The sequence below is a fragment of the Meles meles genome, chromosome 21 (genome assembly GCF_922984935.1).
Source record: "Meles meles chromosome 21, mMelMel3.1 paternal haplotype, whole genome shotgun sequence".
In the NCBI taxonomy this organism is placed as follows: Eukaryota; Metazoa; Chordata; class Mammalia; order Carnivora; family Mustelidae; genus Meles; species Meles meles.
In genome coordinates this window covers 15,256,473-15,273,155 of record NC_060086.1, presented here as the reverse complement: position 1 = coordinate 15,273,155, position 16,683 = coordinate 15,256,473, and the positions used below count along the sequence as shown (strand labels likewise).

Genomic DNA, 16,683 nt, shown 5'->3' with positions numbered 1-16,683 from the left:
GGACAGACCCACAACATATAGGGACTTTTTTAAAAGATTTTATTTATTTATTTGACAGAAAGAGATCAAGTAGGCAGAGAGGCAGGCAGAGACAGAGAGAGGAGGAAGCAGGCTCCCCGCCGAGCAGAGAGCCCAATGCAGGGCTCGATCCCAGGACCCTGGGATCACGACCTGAGCCGAAGGCAGAGGCTTAACCCACTGAGCCACCCAGGCACCCCATAGGGGAATTTTTACACACAAAGCGTGTTTCCACCTGTGTACATGACCACATTTCTCTTCCAAATTTTCTGTAAAAGCAAAAACCTCCTAGGCTCTTAGCCACTCACATAACACGATCACCACGAACCCTGTTCTCCTTTCATCAAGCTCTGTTCTTGGGTACTCTACAAATGCATTTACGTTTGTTTTTGTTGTGAAATATTTCAAACGTACATAAAAGTACAGAAACTATCAGACTCCGTGTATCCACCACGGAGATTTCACGGAAGATAACATTGTGCCATGTGTTTTTCTGGAAAGACGGCAGCTACAGAAAACACATTACAGGGCACACCACCACTGCCATCCGCCAGCACCCACTGCCCCAGGCCCGCGGGCAGCATCTGCAGGCAGGCCAGCATGCTTCCCACGTGTCCACACGCATCCGTAAAGCGCATGCGAGTACTGTATTTCACATATACAACAAACGTAATCATTCCCTTTGCGTTTTCGTCCCAAAGAGAGCACGTGTGCACCAAGTGCACACATCAACTCTGCTCGGCTCCGTGCCTGGCAGATGGCTGCACCTAGACGGAGAGAGGGGACACATAGGCTCCCCTCCGCTCCCCAAAGGTGACTGCCACCTTTCAGCCCCACACGTAACTTTGGTCCGTTGTTGCGTAAGTGGCATCAGGCTATAAGTACCCCCCGACTCTGCCTGCTTCCGCTGGGCATGCTGCATGAGGCCCACCCGTGTCCCCGCGTGCCACAGTCACCGCTACAGACCCCACCATGGGCTCAGGCTGCAGTCTAGCTTCTTGTTCCACTGCTGGACACCTGGCTAGCTGCCGGGTTTCCTTTGGACGCGTGGCGCTGCCAGGAGCGCTTGGCACACGGCGGGGGGCCACGTACACTCCCTTCTGCTGGGCACGGTCCTTACAGTGAGGTCCCCGGGTTCCTGGAGTTCACGGGTCCAGCTTGGCCAGTACTTCCAAGCTCCCTGAGCAACTGAGCCACATCGCACTCCCATCAGCAAGAGGCCCGGCTGCCTCACACCCAGGCATCTCACCTGCTTCCCCCTCACCATTCCGGTAGGGCCTACACTTCTCCACCACGGCTGCCAGCAAATCATCTTTTCATCTTGATTTTTTACCTAACAACCACTCTTCTGTCTTCCTAAGAACCTGGAGTGATTGCACAAGATCTCAGATATGCAACTAAAAAATCAGGGAGCCAGTCTCCCACTAACTGTTCCCAGCTACTGAAAATGCATGAAGAACAGCCTCATTCACAAAACATTCTGCTCTATTTTTTATTCTATCTTTAGCATCAGTTCCTAGAGAATGCTACGTTTTTTTCCTGCCAATGGACTCTTCCCTGGATGGCTTTTATACACACCCATGTTGAGTAAGACTTTTTTTCAGAAACCCTCTTCTTGGGGTGCCTGCGTGGCTCAGCCATTAAGTGTCTGCCTTCGGCTCAGATCATGATCCCAGGGTCCTGCAATCAAGCCCCACATCAGGGCTCTCTGCTCAGCGGAGAGAGCTTCTCCCTCTCCCACTCCCCCGCTTGTGCTCCCTCTCTCGCTGTGTCTCTCTGTCAAATGAATAAATAAAATCTTAAAAAAAAAAAAAAAAAAGGAAAAGAAACCCTCTTCTGAGCATTGGTGCAGTGACCTCAGTAATCCCAGATGTACGACAGTGGCATTAAAAAGAGAAAACCAGGGTGCCTGGGTGGCTCCATCGGTTAAGGTCTGACTCTGCTTCAGCTCAGGTCACAATCCCGGGGGTCCTGGGATCGAGGCCCATGTTGGGCTCCCTGCTCAGTGCAGAGTCTGCTTAAGATTCTCTCTCTCTTCTTCTGCCCCCACTTAAACATGTGCGCGCACTCTCTCTCTCTCAAAGGAAAAAAATAGAGAGAGAGAAAGGAAGACTGAAGACACTGAAATTTTAGCTTCCTGCCTGTGATCAGCATGGCAATCCCGGAGGGGAACAGATCCTTGTGCAAGGTTTCCTCACACCTGCCCCTCCAGCCCCCCACAAGTGTCCCTTTCTCTCTTCTCAACCAGCAGACACTCCAGTCCTGCCGCCCCTCCGCTCGCCTCTCTCTAGCCACAGCAGGCACCTGCCGCTTGGAGTCTGCATGCTGTTGCTCGCCTGCGGGGGCCACCCCCTCCCCGGCCACCCGCAGGCCAGCTCTTTCACCTCCTTTGAATCCTGGAACCAACACCACTTTCCCATGACGTGTACTCGGAGACAACTGCAACTTGTCCCCTCTCCCCCCTCCACGTGCAAACACAGTCACTGGTTCAGTGCGTCTGGAAACTGTCCGCCTCCCCCGACAAGACCATCCTCTCCAGAAAAATAGGCCTGCACCCTCTCGACCCATACGTGGCGTCCCGGTGATCAAGAATGGCTTGCAGTGCACAATAAGTGCGCAGGAATCACTTGCTGCCTCAATGAAAGTCCTCAAAGTCCCGTGAGCAAGAAAGCCACATACAGAAATGGAGGCCCGCTCTGCTCTCGTGGGCAGGGAAGCAGCCTATTGCCCACTCGTCCGCACCAAATCTCATCGAGGTCCCCCCGGCGACAGGAACCCTGACTCAGTGAGCTACACACCGCCGTGGTGAGCCCCGAGCAGGGACCGCTCACACTGGCAGCACCTCCCCACCCCCATCATGGCCTCCTGGCCAACTGCAGCCATTGCCACTGTTCCCCAGAGTAACTAAGGCAAAAACGCTGATTGTACAAAGCCGTAACGCGCCATACGGATAGTGAACCTGCACAGTAAGAGAAGAAAGGTTTTCATCTTCCTGCAATGGTTCAAGTGTTTTTACCTTGAAGCAAAGTAAAAATAAACAATCTCTTCAGGTCCTTCCAAGTACTCGGGTACTTCTTAGCCGAGAATTTCGGAATTGAATCCTCTCCAAAGCTCGGTTCAAACACTCCTGTAACAGCAAGCGTATTCCAAAGCTCCGTGAAGAGGCTCGTGATCCTTTCCTACTCTCCAGGCTGAACCTCCTTGCCGAGCCTCCACGTCTCACCCACAGGCTTCTCCCACCCCTGAACATTCACCATGTCCCCACCCCAGCTCAGGGAGCTTGGGCTCCCCGACGCTGCCAAGCCGGGGGGGGGGTGCACTCAGCACGTGCCGCCTGTGCGTTCTGCGTGCGCAGGAACGTGGCTGGAACCCAGCCACACACCACACACGAGAACTAAAACATGCAGGTCCAGGGTCCATTTTGAGAGCTCTAAAACTGCCAACTCTGAGCAGAAAATACAGAACCAGATCTTCCTGACCTGGAGTGAGGCAAAGCCTTCTTAGCCGTTGACACCAAAATCACAAACAACAAAAGAACAAAAGAGATCAACTGGGGGCGCGTGGGTGGCTCAGTGGGTTAAGCCTCTGCCTTCAGCTCAAGTCATGATCTCAGGGTCCTGGGATCAAGCCCCACATTGGGCTCTCTGCTCAGCAGGGAGCCTTCTTCCCCCTCTCTGTCCACCTGCATCTCTGCCTACTTGTAATCTCTGTCAAATAAATAAATAAAATCTTAAAAAAAAAAAAGAGAGATCAATTGGACTTCATCAAAATTAAAGGCTGTCCTGCTGCTAGACACCGTGAAGAAAGCTGAAAGACAACGCACAGAATGGGGGGAAACACGGAGGAATCGCGGATCTGATAACGGGTGTGTGTCTAGAATATACAAAGAATTCTTTTTTTTTTTTTTTAAAGATTTTATTTATTTATTTGACAGAGAGATAGATCACAAGTAGGTAGAGAGGCAGGCAGAGAAAGAGGAGGAAGCAGGCTCGCTGCGGAGCAGAGAACCCGATGCGGGGCTCGATCCCAGGACCCTGAGATCATGACCTGAGCCAAAGGCAGCGGCTTAATCCACTGAGCCACCCAGGCGCCCCTATACAAAGAAATTCTTAAAACTCATGTTTTTTTTTTTAATAAAACTACCCAAAAAATAAAATAAAATGAACTAAAAAGTAAAAAGGCAAACTACCTAATTTTAAAAATGGATGAACGATTTGAATACACATTTCCCCAAAAAATACAGGAAAGGCCAATACGCACATGAAAAGACACCCAACCACAATGAGATTCCATCTCACACCCACTGGGATGGCGATAATCAAAAAGACAGGCATAAAAAAGAAAAATAAACAAGAGGCACTAACAAGTGTTGGTGAGGACATGGAGAAACTGGAGCCCATGTACTTGCTGGAAAACAGTCCAGCAATCCCTCCAAGGGTCAGAGAGAGGCTGCCATCGGACCCGGTCATTCCACTGCCAGGAATGAAAACTGTGTCTGCACAAATAAGGGTGCATGGACGTGCACAGCAGCACTACTCACAACAGCCAAAACGTGACAACAGCCCACATGTCCACCGACCGATGAATGGGTAAGGTACAGTCTCGATAAGATGGGACGCCACGCAGCCACACAGCGTGACAGCGCACCGGTCCGTGCTACCCCGTGGATAAACCTGACCCTCAGTGAAGGAAGTGAGGCACCAAGGCACACGTACACACAGGTGTCTGCTTACATGATGCCCCAGAAGAGGCAAATCCGTAGGGGCAGAAAGATCAACAGCGCCTAGACTAGGAGGAGAGGGACTGGGGAATGAAGACTGACCATGAAGGCTTTGGGGTTCCTCCCGGGGGAGACAAGAAGGCCTGAAGACTGAGGCCAGCGACAGCTGCACACTTCCATGAATACACTGAAACCACCAAATTGGAGATTTCAAATGGGAGAATTAGGTGTGTGTGACTGAGACCTCAGTGAGGCTGTCACATGTGTTACGAATTCCCGCTCTTCTCTCCAGCTTGTGGATACAAACTGCCTCTCGCCGCCAGCGCCGTGCCTGGAACACAGTGGCCTGCGACCTTGAATGAAGGTGTCTACCAAGACGGGGAAAATCATCCACCTGTGAAACCCTCCAGTTGTTCCAGGCTCAAGCAGAAAAGTCCAGCTGGCGACGCGGCCACAGAAACTCGCAGCGGCCCATGGGGTCCCTGTCGCCCCTGTGACCAGGAAGCTACAAGTCAGAACGAGACGCAGCCACTGAATGCGCAAAGCAAACAGAGTTGCCCTTAATAAATGTGTCTCCCCACTCCCCTAACTCTTCCCTCGAATTCAAAGACAGGGATGAAGCCGGCCATCCGGACAGCCGCGTGCAGTACCCACCACCATTCAAACTGGGGCCATTCCCAATGTACACATTTCTTTCTGTCTGGAACCTTACTGAATGCTTCACATTCACTCCTTAGCCCTAGAGAACCCCGTAAGCAGGTGCTGGTCCCACTTTACAGATGTGAAAACGAGGCTCAGCTGGCAGCAGGGCCAGCCCAAGGTCACAGAGCTGGCCAGCTGAGTCTCTCGGAGCCAGAACCCGCACCAGGCTACCTGATGATGTCCAATTCCGTGCTAGCTCCCTGACTCACAGGGAGAGGAGCAGGGACAGGCACACCCCATGCCCGGAGCCAGAGCTCAGATGGTCTCAGCACACGTCACTGACTCCTATGTGACTGTGAACCAACAGCTCACCTCCCTCACCTCACTCAGTTTTCTCGTCCCTAAGATGGCGACCATACCATCGACATCACTGTCCGGTTGCAAGAATTTTTTTCTTAAGAAGGTATGTGAAAGCAGCTAGCACGGTGCCTGGTGCTCCAGCTTTTCTCTTCCAAAGGACCTACAGATCAGACATGGAGCTTTCAGATCAAACCCCAGACCAAGCAAATTGCAGGCCTGGTGTGCTCATGGCCGCCAGCACTGGGCTCTGCACCATGATAGCGAAAACGCCTGAAGTTCCGTGCTAATCACAAACAGATCGCGGATGGCCCCGGGGATCTCGGGACACAGGAGAGCCACTCACACACAAATAGGATATTCTCAGCTGTGAGGGCTACCCCTTTCCAAGGGAGATGCAAGAGACCAAACCACAGAAAGGAAAAAAAAAAATCACGGGTCTGTTTCCTGAAGACATCACAAAACTGAAGCTGAGTGCCAAAAACAGTCACCTCTCAGATGACTTCCTCTGACTCAAACTGGAGCAGGAGGAACCAGCACAGGGGCCGCCTGATCTCTGCTTCTCCATGAAGCTCACCAAACCTGCTTCTGAAAGGGCCCCATTCAAGTTGGGTTTATTCCTCAAAAAACCTCTTCGGTCTCTCACTTTTGGAATGTTTACATGTGGGGAGGCCCAGAGATTTTTCCCAGCGTTTAAAAGGAATACTGTTTTAGCTAATTTGAGGAATCTTAGAATAACTTACAAAGAAGGAGTTCAAAAATTCCAAAAAGAATCATGCTCTCTCTCTTTAACCAAATTCAATCTGGTTTTGGTTTTTATTCTTTCTTTAAACCCTCACCCCGGGTCTGGTTAGTTCAGCCTGAAAGTGACTCAGGTTTTCTAGGATCTCTTGCCGTGGAAGTGAAAATATTCCAAAACATCCCGCAGGCCTAAGTGCGTCTCTATCCCAGCGAAGGCTAAAAAGCCTGCATTCACAACCAAATGAGGCTCCACTAATAAAATTCCAAGCAGTCACTCGTATTATAAGCCAAGTGAGATACAATTAAATCCATCTGAACAAACCTCAACTGGTCTATGGAAGGAACCACAAAAAGTAAGACGAGGTCCTTGCCAGCCAGCGCCCGCGGGGTCGACAACCAGGAATGCCATTCATCAACAGGAGAAAGGAACGCCCTGGAAACTGGCATGAACAAACTAGGAATTGGGAAGAATGTCACAGTGAGAGAAGTATGTAGTCAGTCTTGCCCGCACAGCCAAATGTGCACTGAACATGGAGACCCAGTTTTCCGTGCAGAGAAGGCAGGACTGCACTCTGCTGTCTGCTGCCACAAGACTCCAGAATCCGTTCGCTTGGATCATCTGAGTGTCTTCATGAGAGGAGGAACTCGGCCGTGATTCCGAAATTTGTTTTTGAACGCTGTCACATCCCGCTCAGCGGGAAGAAACACACTCCATTCAACCTTGACCCCTCGCTCCCCAGAGTCAACTGGGGCTCCGATAGCGACGCGCGGAGCCCAGGCCCACGTGCAAACCACGAGGGTCACGGTTCTCCCGCAAAACTACCACCGCCCATATACACACCTCCTGCAGTCATCCCGCCATACTATCTAATGTGCACCCCCTTCCTGAAGAGAGAAAGGCGACATCCCACGATGAATGGTCCTCCGTAGTATTTCGAGAATGGTCACATAGAACAATCTCGCTGTGCATAAAAGAGGGGAAGTTCACGGCCAGGAAGGCTGCTTAAGGGAACCCTGGGGGAGACTCGTGAAAGGCGCGATCACGACACAAGCCCGTGGGAGACTGGATCAAGGAGGTGACACCTACCGCTTCCGAACCAGAGCCACACGCTCAGCTGCGTGTGAATCCCACTCTCGGGTCCCAGGCCAGCAACGGGACTGCTGCCGCCTCAGTTTCCCCATCCGTAAAGTGGGAGTGTGATAAACAGCTGACTCCGCAGGGTGACTGTGAGGGTCACAGCATCTCCTCCGTGACACCCCACCATAGCGTCTGACACACAGGAAGCCGTGTGCAAGGCTTCCTCAGCAACACAACCCGTCCTCTGCTCTGTGAAGACTGCCCTCCGTGGAAGCCCCTTCCGCCAGGAGGGAGAAGACGGGATACTGTCTACTTGTGACCAGGTCCATCTCGGGAAACATGCCACTTCCACGGGTCACAGCTAACCTCTAAACTCTGCAGGGACTCCTGCCTTCACTGTCTGTCGCGAGAAGGAAGGCCTGTGGCACATGAGATGCCCCGAGATACAGAACTGCACCTACAAGCCTCCCTCGGAAGAGCAGCAAACGCAACCTTCAATCTCCCACTGGTGCGAAAACCCAGCAGTGAGGGACGTTTCTCAGGAGCTGGGAGGTGACCTTACTGTCCCCAAGACGATTAACAGTGCTAAGTCATGACTATCGCCGGATTCCTTTATGGTAGATGGCCTTGGCCAAGGACATCCTGGGAACTGCTGGTGACGTCCCCAGACAGCTCTCCAGCTGCAACACAGGCCAGCAGCCCTTAGGTCTGGGTTGCTGCTTTTCTTTTCCCAGGACCCACGGAAACTGCTGAACTCACCAGCGCCGGTAGCATCCAGACACAGACATCAGAAACAGTGGAAGCCAGGACGGGGCCGGGGGGGGGGGGGGGGGGGGCTCCTGCTGATTCAGGGCAGGATTCTCCATTGATTCTGATGTTGACACAATCACACATGTATTTCACCACAAATACATTTCCAATATTAACTAGAGTAGAACCCAAGAGAGTTCAAAATGCCTACAAAACCACGTTAGAACAAGACACCCTGTGCCCAGCTAGGGCGCCTGGCGGCTTGGGATCGCAGGGTTTCCTTCCACGTTTCCCATGAGAAACAGGTAACACCACAAGGCTGTGACATGGCTACGGGCCGTGTAACAAAACTATCTCCAACATACACCCAGGTGGACCATTAAAAGACCAGCAGTACCTGAACCCCCACCCCCGCCCTGTATGCCTTGGAGGTCAAACCCCCCCTCTCTCCTACCAGAGCGACCACTGCCAACTTTTCATGGCGTTTTGCGTGCTCTTCATTCATAGATTCACCATGCAAGGAAGCATCCTATGCAACAGAGTTGAACTCTGCATGTTTTTTAACTTGACAGAAACCTGGCTCACCAATGTGTGTGTTTTCTCTGGCTTCTCTGGAGCCCCTCAGCGGAGGGCAGGGGGACTCAGTTCTGACATTTGCAAAGGGCCCCAAAGAGGTCACCCAAGGGCTTCTCCCTGTTCTCAAAGCCAGGCAACCGAGCTCACAGAGCCTCTGATTCGGCTACACAGCGGGTAACGGCGTCACCTGTGAGGTGGCAAACTAGCTTCGTGGGACACAGACCACTGACCAAGTGCAAGCTGGAGGGCAAGTTTTAACCCTGGTTCAATTCAAAGAACCATTTTCTGATAAAACACGGCAAGAGTGTCTTGAACACAAACTGTAGGACATCAGCACTTCAGCAGCACCAACAGACAGCCTGATGCCGGGCACGCAGTATTTCAACAGGCAATGATGAAAGCTGTTTTTTTGCAGCATAGAAAGAATGTTCAGTGGAAAGGCCAGGCTATAAGGGGTACATACACTATGAGGACAGCCACGTAAAAAACATATGCACAGGAGAAAGGAAATAAAGTTGACCCTCAAGCAACATGGGCGTGAGGGGCATAACCCCACCCCCTGCACCGCTGAAAATCTACATGTAACTTCTGACTCCCCAAAAACTTACCCATGCACTGCCCGCTGTTGGCTGTAAGCCTCACCGGTAGCAAAAGGTCAATTAAAACATATTTTATATACGTAGGATATACCCTAACCTTACAATAAAATAAATTGGAGAAAAGAAACGTTAAGAAAATCAGAAAGGAAACCTGTTTACGGCCCCACACTGTATTTACCACATACAGCTGACAGCCATGATGCTCACAACGCCAAAATACAGCGGTTGTGTTGAACTGGCAGAATTATTGGTGAGTTCTCTGTTTATCAAAAGTCTGTACTGGCAGTTACGTTCTTGTACAACAAACATTCTCCTCCAAGTGCCAACTCTCTGACAACAGTGCAATTTTACTGGTTTGATTACAACTCACTGGTAAGACTTGTGGTGAGCAAACTTTACCAGCACAAATCAGGTATGAAAGGTTCTCGGGAGACCCACATAAACGGACTTCTAACCCGCAAGTCTCTCCAGTCCGTACCAAGCTTCCCTGGAATTAATCCAGCATCACCTAATTTCCCTTTGACTCTGCTGAGCACACAACCTCCAAACGGGTCAGGAGTCCTCAAAAACCCACCAAACACCGCTCCACAGGCAGAAAGAGCCAGTGGGCTCCCCTCCGGCAACCCAGCCAACAGAAAACGTCAAGTGTGGCATCAGAGTCCCCCATGAGCCAAACGACAGACAGGACATGTATCTCAGCCATCCTGAGGCCCCTGGGCTACAGGGTATTTCATTCCTGACTGTTTCAACAAAGAGCTTCTACTGCTGAAGTCTGGTTACGGTTTTTGAGTGATTCTATAATAAAAACACAGAGAGCGCGAAAACAGCTCCTTAGAGGGTAACAGGATCAAGAGTCACGCTCTCCACATACTCTGGGGGCCAGGCGTCCCCCTGCGCCGCCGGCCGGCCCCACTTCACACCCAGACCACCCCTCCAGTCTCTCCCCAGCAAGCAGGACGAGCAAACATCTCTTTTTGTGTTGCCTGTTTCTTAGGAAGGAAAAAAATACCAAAACAGAATTCCCCCACCCGGAACACATCACTTTCTTGCTAACCACAAATTCTGGCAAATCTGTTCTACATAATACTGATTCCGTTAGTTCCTCTTTCTTCAAATTGACACATTTTACCTTGCAAATTGTGTATGTCTGTAGGAGAGCATTGAAAGGCCAGCAAAGCAAACTTAAATCATATTTCCACGCTACTGTTATCAAATGAAAATGCAATACTATCCTTAAAAAAACTTCCGATAAAAATTCTTTTCAAACGTCTCAGCCTTTTCTACAGAGCAGATCTTACTCTAGATCCTGGGAGGTGAAGAAAAATAATAGTTTACTACTGGGAGCTTACAACCAAAATGTGTGTAATGATGGCAAGGAGGATGGACAGGAAGAGTTTTTTCCCAGAATGCAAACAGCACACTGAGGTATAATTTAACCCATATGCATACATGTTATGTGACAGCTCAATGAATTCTGACAAATGCACACCCAGAGAAGAAGCTGGCGAGGGGTGGTGGCGGGGCCAAGAGAGCAAGGAAATCGGCCAGGCATGCAGAGAAGGTGGGTGCCCGTGTGCAGGAGCTCGGATGATGAGCAGAGCTCAGCCGTGACCCCAGAGAAAACCAGGAGACAAATGGCTGGGAGCTTCTTAACCAGATGGAATGTATGGAATGCCATCAAGTGAGCCACTCCAACAGAAGTGAAGCTGGTTCCCCCGTGTTCTCAAGACCAACTTAGGTCCATCGGATTGCAGAAAGCGGGGCCGCGATACGCAGCAGTCGTGTGTGTGTGTTTTTATTAGGGCAATCTCAAAAACTCCAATTACAGTCACGCATCTCTCACATTCATTCCTTGCCATTCTAACTGTGTCCCAAATGCTGAGCTTTAGAACCTCCCAACAGGCCCTGAAATTAAATCTCATCTTGCACAGAGAACAGGATGTTCCCATCAGACATTATGATAGTAACAATTTTAACACAAAATCCCCAAAGGGCGTGTGTTCAAAATGAAAAAATGCACGCGACAAATCAATAAGGGAAAAGACACACTCCTCAAAAAATGAGCAGGAGACACGAATGGTGCGTTCAGAGAGGCCACACAAGATGAAACTGTGACAAGCAACTAAACCCCAATAACACTAGAGGAAATGAGGTCCAAACAGAAATGAAACACTTTCTGATTGTAAGTCTGAAGGGAGTTTGTAAGAATTGTAGGTAGCGTCCAGGAGGTTATGAGGAAGTGATGTTCTTAACATGGCACACTACGGTCACGGGGCAAACTGGCAGGACCCGCCAAGAGGATAAGGGGTGGGTGTCTGTTAAGATGAAAGATATGCACACCCCACAAACCAAGAATGCCACTCCCACTGCTCGTGGGAGGCATAATAATGCCCCCCCCAAAGCGGTCCACAACCTCAGCCCTGGAAACGGAATCTGTCATTTCCACGGTAAAGGGGAACTAAGGTAGCAGCAAATGGAATGCAGGTGGCCAGCCAGAGGCCCTTAAAATAAGCCACAGGGTGTGGATTATCCAGGTGGGTCCAATGTCGTCCAGGGGTCCTCAAAAGTGGAAGAAGTAAATAAGAAAAGGGAAACCAGAAAAACAACAGCCTAAGAAAGACGTGACCCATGGTTGCTGGAGAAAGGGAGCCAACAGCCAAGGAATCTGGGAGGCATGTGCAAGCTAGAAAGGCCAGAAAATGGATTTTCCCCTGGGGCCTCCAGGGGAACGCAGCCCTGCCCACACCTGATACTAGCCCCGGGAAACCTACTCTGGACTACTAACCTCTATACAGATCTGTGAGATGACAGATTCATGTTGTTTAAGCCACCACATTCGTAGTAATTTGTTACAGCAGTGGCAGAAAACTAATACACTGACTTAGGGGAACGTGGGTACATGTGCTTGAGGAGATCCACGTTTCCTAAGTCCATATACGTATAAAACATAAAAACAGGAGAGAATCCATCCCAAACCAGTAACGTCCCCTCTTGTAAAAAGACAGTGATAGCAATCAGTGTGAGATTTTCACTTAATGGATACTGTTCTACATTTTTTTTAAGAAAACCCATTTATCCATATATTGCTGAATTGGAAGTTACATTTGAAATGTAATTTGAATTACAAAATTACATTTGAATACAATTGAAAGTTACATTCACAGATTGAGCTCCAAAGCATTAGACTATAAGACTATCTAATGCCGAAAACCAGAGAACACCATTTTCTCTGACAATCCCAAAGGCGCTACAAAGACCTAGACCTCACAGTTCCTACAATATCACGAGCAGGTTCTGCCTATATGGACGGAATACCAGAGAGAAACTCCATTCTACACTCATAAGCACAAACCCTTCAACAAATCAAAATCAGCCTTGGTTACGGTGTGAGATAGACATTCATGGTCTACGGTCAAGACTCAGCCTCAAACCCTAGGTTTTCTGACTCCACCACCCCGCCGCCCGCCCCAGCCATGACTCCCACCCGGACATGCCTCCTTAATACTTGCCCACTTTGGCCAAGTCACTTGCTTCTGGGTTTTATTTACCCCAGTGTAAAAAAGGTTTGTTCTGGGGTACCTGGGTGGCTCAGTCGGTTAAGTGTATGCCTTCAGCTCAGGTCATGATCCCGGAGTCCTTGGATGGAGCCCCAAAGCCAGCTCCCTGCTCCGTGGGGAGTCTGCTTCTCCCTCTGCCCCTCACCCAATTCGTTCTCTTTCTCCCTCAAATGACTAAAATCTTTAAAAGATTTAAAATCTTTAAAAGAAAAGGTTTGTTCCACCACTTCACCTCCTGATAGGACAGTCAAAGGGTTTTAAATGGAATGAAATGACAGGGCATATCCCAACAGTCCATGAACCCCACTTGGAGACTCACCTGGCTATAGGACAGCACTCTGTAAACAGGTGCTACACTGTCTGCAGGGTAAGCACGCCTAATAAAATCACCACAGCCCCAAAGAAAGCCAACTACCATGGTTATTCCGCCCGAGTCACAGGGAGCGCAAGCTTGAGAGCTCGTGCCATCCACAAATGGCAGCCAGTGGCTGAGTCCCACGGGACAAGTCTGCCACAGCACCCATGCCTACAAAGAGACCCCCGAGGCCCCACCACATCCAGCAACTGGGAACTGTTTCATAATCCCAGCGATAATAAGCCAATGACAGCCTCCCATTCCCAAGAGTGACCAGCCAAGGGGTCCAGGCTGGGGCCCTGGGACGGGTGAGGTGGACTGCCCACACCAGGCTCAAATGTGTGACCTCGAGAACACAGTGTTCTAAACAACAGCAAGAGTCATCACATGCTTCCCCTTACACGGCTACAAATGAAATGAAAAATAACTAAAAACCAATTCTGGAGGTGCGGGACTTCATTCCAAACGCAGACTCACCCACAAGCTTTCACATCAATGGGCCCAGTCCAATGCCCACCAGCAACACCCGCAGCTACCCAGCCTTCTCTCCCTAATGAATAAACACTCTGGGAGCCCTCCAGGGGACACCTCGCCAGACCCTCTCCCCAGGCGGAGTCCCTCAGCCTCCTGCCCCATCCCAACCCGCTCCAAGCAGCAGCAGCAACTCCAACCAACATCGCCCCTGCAACCGTTCTCCAGTTAGAGGACTACAGCGGGGAACTTTTGAACAGGGAGCAACCTAGAAAAGCCAAGCCTCGCTCACGCTTTTCCGTGCTGACGCTCATCCCCTGGGGCAGAAGCGCTGGAGGGTGAAATCTGTCCGGGCTGCGGATAGGAACTCACAAATCCTGGCCGGCGCGATTTCTTGTCCGAGCCCCGCCAAGTGCCGGGGCTGCGCCCCACGCGGCGGGCCGGGGCGGCACCGCGGGGAGCGGAGTGGGGGTACTGGGGAACTGGGGGACGGGCCTCCGCCCCGAGGGGCTTGCATAGGGAGGCGCGGCCGGGACAAACCTGAGCAGGTGCTCGGGTCCCCGGGCCCGCGGCGCGCTCCGCAGCGTGGCAGGGGCGCGCGGGGCGCCAGCGCGCAGCCAAAGAGCCGAGGGCCGCAGGGTCACGGGGTGGGGGGCCAGGACCGGGCGCGATAGCAAGGGGACCGCCAGCCGTACCTGCCGCCGGCGGGTCCGCCTCCTCGTCAGCCTCCGCCTCAGCTGCCGCCGCGACTGGCGCCGCGCTTGGCTCCCCGGGCAGCCGGTCCATCACGCCGCCAGTCATGTGAGCGCGAGCCACGTGACTTCCTCCGCGCCGGGCGGCCCGCTGCGCCACGCCCACCTTCGCACGCCCCGCCCTGGTCCAGCCCAGTCACGCCCTCGCCACGCCCCTTGTCCGGCCGCGCCACACCCGCTCCGGGCCTGCCACGCCCCTTGCCTGACTTCCCCACGCCCATCCCAGGCCTGCCACGCCCCTAGTCCGGCCCCTCAACGCCCCGCCCCGCCCCGCCCCGGCCACGCGGCCACCCTGAGGCCTGGCCCGCGCTCCCGCCCGCGCTCCAGCTTCCCGCCGCGGGCTCGCAGCCGGCGCCGCTCGCCCACTCGTTCAGCCGCCGGTCGTCACACTCACTCCCTTGTCCCCTTACTCGGACTTCCGCGTGGGCCGCTCCCCACCCCCGCACCCCGCCCCGCGCGTTCCTCACTCACCCTGCAGCCCTCAGCGCTTCCCCTAGGCTCTCGCCCCGCCCCTCACGCACCCATTCCCCCACCCACTCATTTGTTCCCCCACTCGCATTCTTGCGTTCATCCACCCTCCCACCCCGGCTCGCTCACTCACTCACCCCCTCGCTGGCTCGCTCCTTCACTCATTCGTCCACCCCGCCTTACTCACTCATGCACACACTGATTCACTCCCTCGCTCGCTCGCTCACTCATTCATCCGTCCCCCCGCCTTGCTCACTCACTCACCCACACGCTCACTCGCTCATTCATCCCGTCTCTGGCTCGCTCGCTCACTCGCTCATTCATCCCGTCTCTGGCTCGCTCACTCACTCACTCATTCATCCGTCCACTCACTTGCTCACCTGCTCTCTCGCACACCTGCCTTACCGTTCACACCCCACACACACTACCCCTCCCTGACCCGAGGGCAGGCTGCCCAGTGCTGGGAGCCCAGGACACCTGAGTCCATTACATACTTCCCCCCTCCCCCATCTGGAGGACAGGACAGCAGAGGAAGTGTCCTGGCTGTTCGAAAGTCATGCTGTGGGGGCTCAGGGAAGGGATGAGGGGACCCCCCCCCAGTGAGGCAGAGGGGATGAGGAGTTAAGCAGGAGGAGAAGGCAGAGGCCTCCAGCAGGCACAAAGGCCCTGAGGCATCATCAAGCAGCTGCAGGCACTGCGGTCCTCCTGGAGCTAAAAGTGTGGGTGCAGAAATGGCAGAAGAGGAAGCTGGAGCCTCAGGAAGGGCTCCATCCAGGAGGGCCTCCTTTCCAAAGCAAGGAGCTGGGACCTTCTGATTCTGATGCCTACCAAAGCCCCCTGGGAGCTGGTTACAGCGATCAACAGCCCAGCCCTAACCCATCTGGGTCCTTCCCCAGGAAGTCCCTTCTCCTTGCTACAGCTACCGGACCCTGCTCTGGTTACACATCACCGCATCCAGGACGTCCTTGAAGGCTGACGCAGAGACACTCTCTCCCACCATAACCTACCAAGTGCTGGTCCCTGCTACACATGGGCTTCCCCAAGTCACAGGGGGGACACAGAAGGATCCTGTGCTACACAGCCCTCCTCTGATGCTGCTTCCTTCCGCCACCCTGGCCTTGCTTTCAGTGGCTCTTGCATCAACTGATGAGCTCAGCGTTTTCCCTGACTCCACTCCACATCTCTCCAACCCCAAACACACACACACACACACACACACACACACACACACACACAGTCTCTCTCTCTCTCTCTCTCTCTCTCTCTCTGTTAACATCCCTGTATTAGTCAGCGTGTATCTCTGTCCCTCAGTAGATGATAGTCTTTACTAAATGTCTAAGAGTTCACTGCATTTTCCAAACTGGAAAGCATTATACGATACACAGATAGACATTATTCAAGAATGATAGCATAAATGTATTATTTTAACCCCCCTGACACAGACCCACACAGCCTCTAGCTCAGCGGTTCTAGGGTTCTGGATCCTTGCTGCGCTTTCCAATCACCTGGGGAGAGTTCGAATATACTCAGCCCACAGAAATTCTGATTTGATTCATCTGGGGTGTGGCCCAGACTTGGGATTTTGTTGTTTTTTTTTTA

General features: G+C 52.3%; 1 protein-coding gene across 1 annotated transcript in view; it reads right to left on the bottom strand.

Moving 5' to 3' along the window:
• Positions 1-14,665, bottom strand: part of SNX8 (sorting nexin 8) — a 39,208-nt gene extending 24,543 nt beyond the window's left edge. The window contains exon 1 of the mRNA XM_045993790.1: positions 14,560-14,665. Within this exon, the coding sequence (XP_045849746.1) occupies positions 14,560-14,665 (106 nt within the window). The remainder of the gene's footprint in view (positions 1-14,559) is intronic.
• Between the last annotated feature and the right edge of the window lie 2,018 nt (positions 14,666-16,683).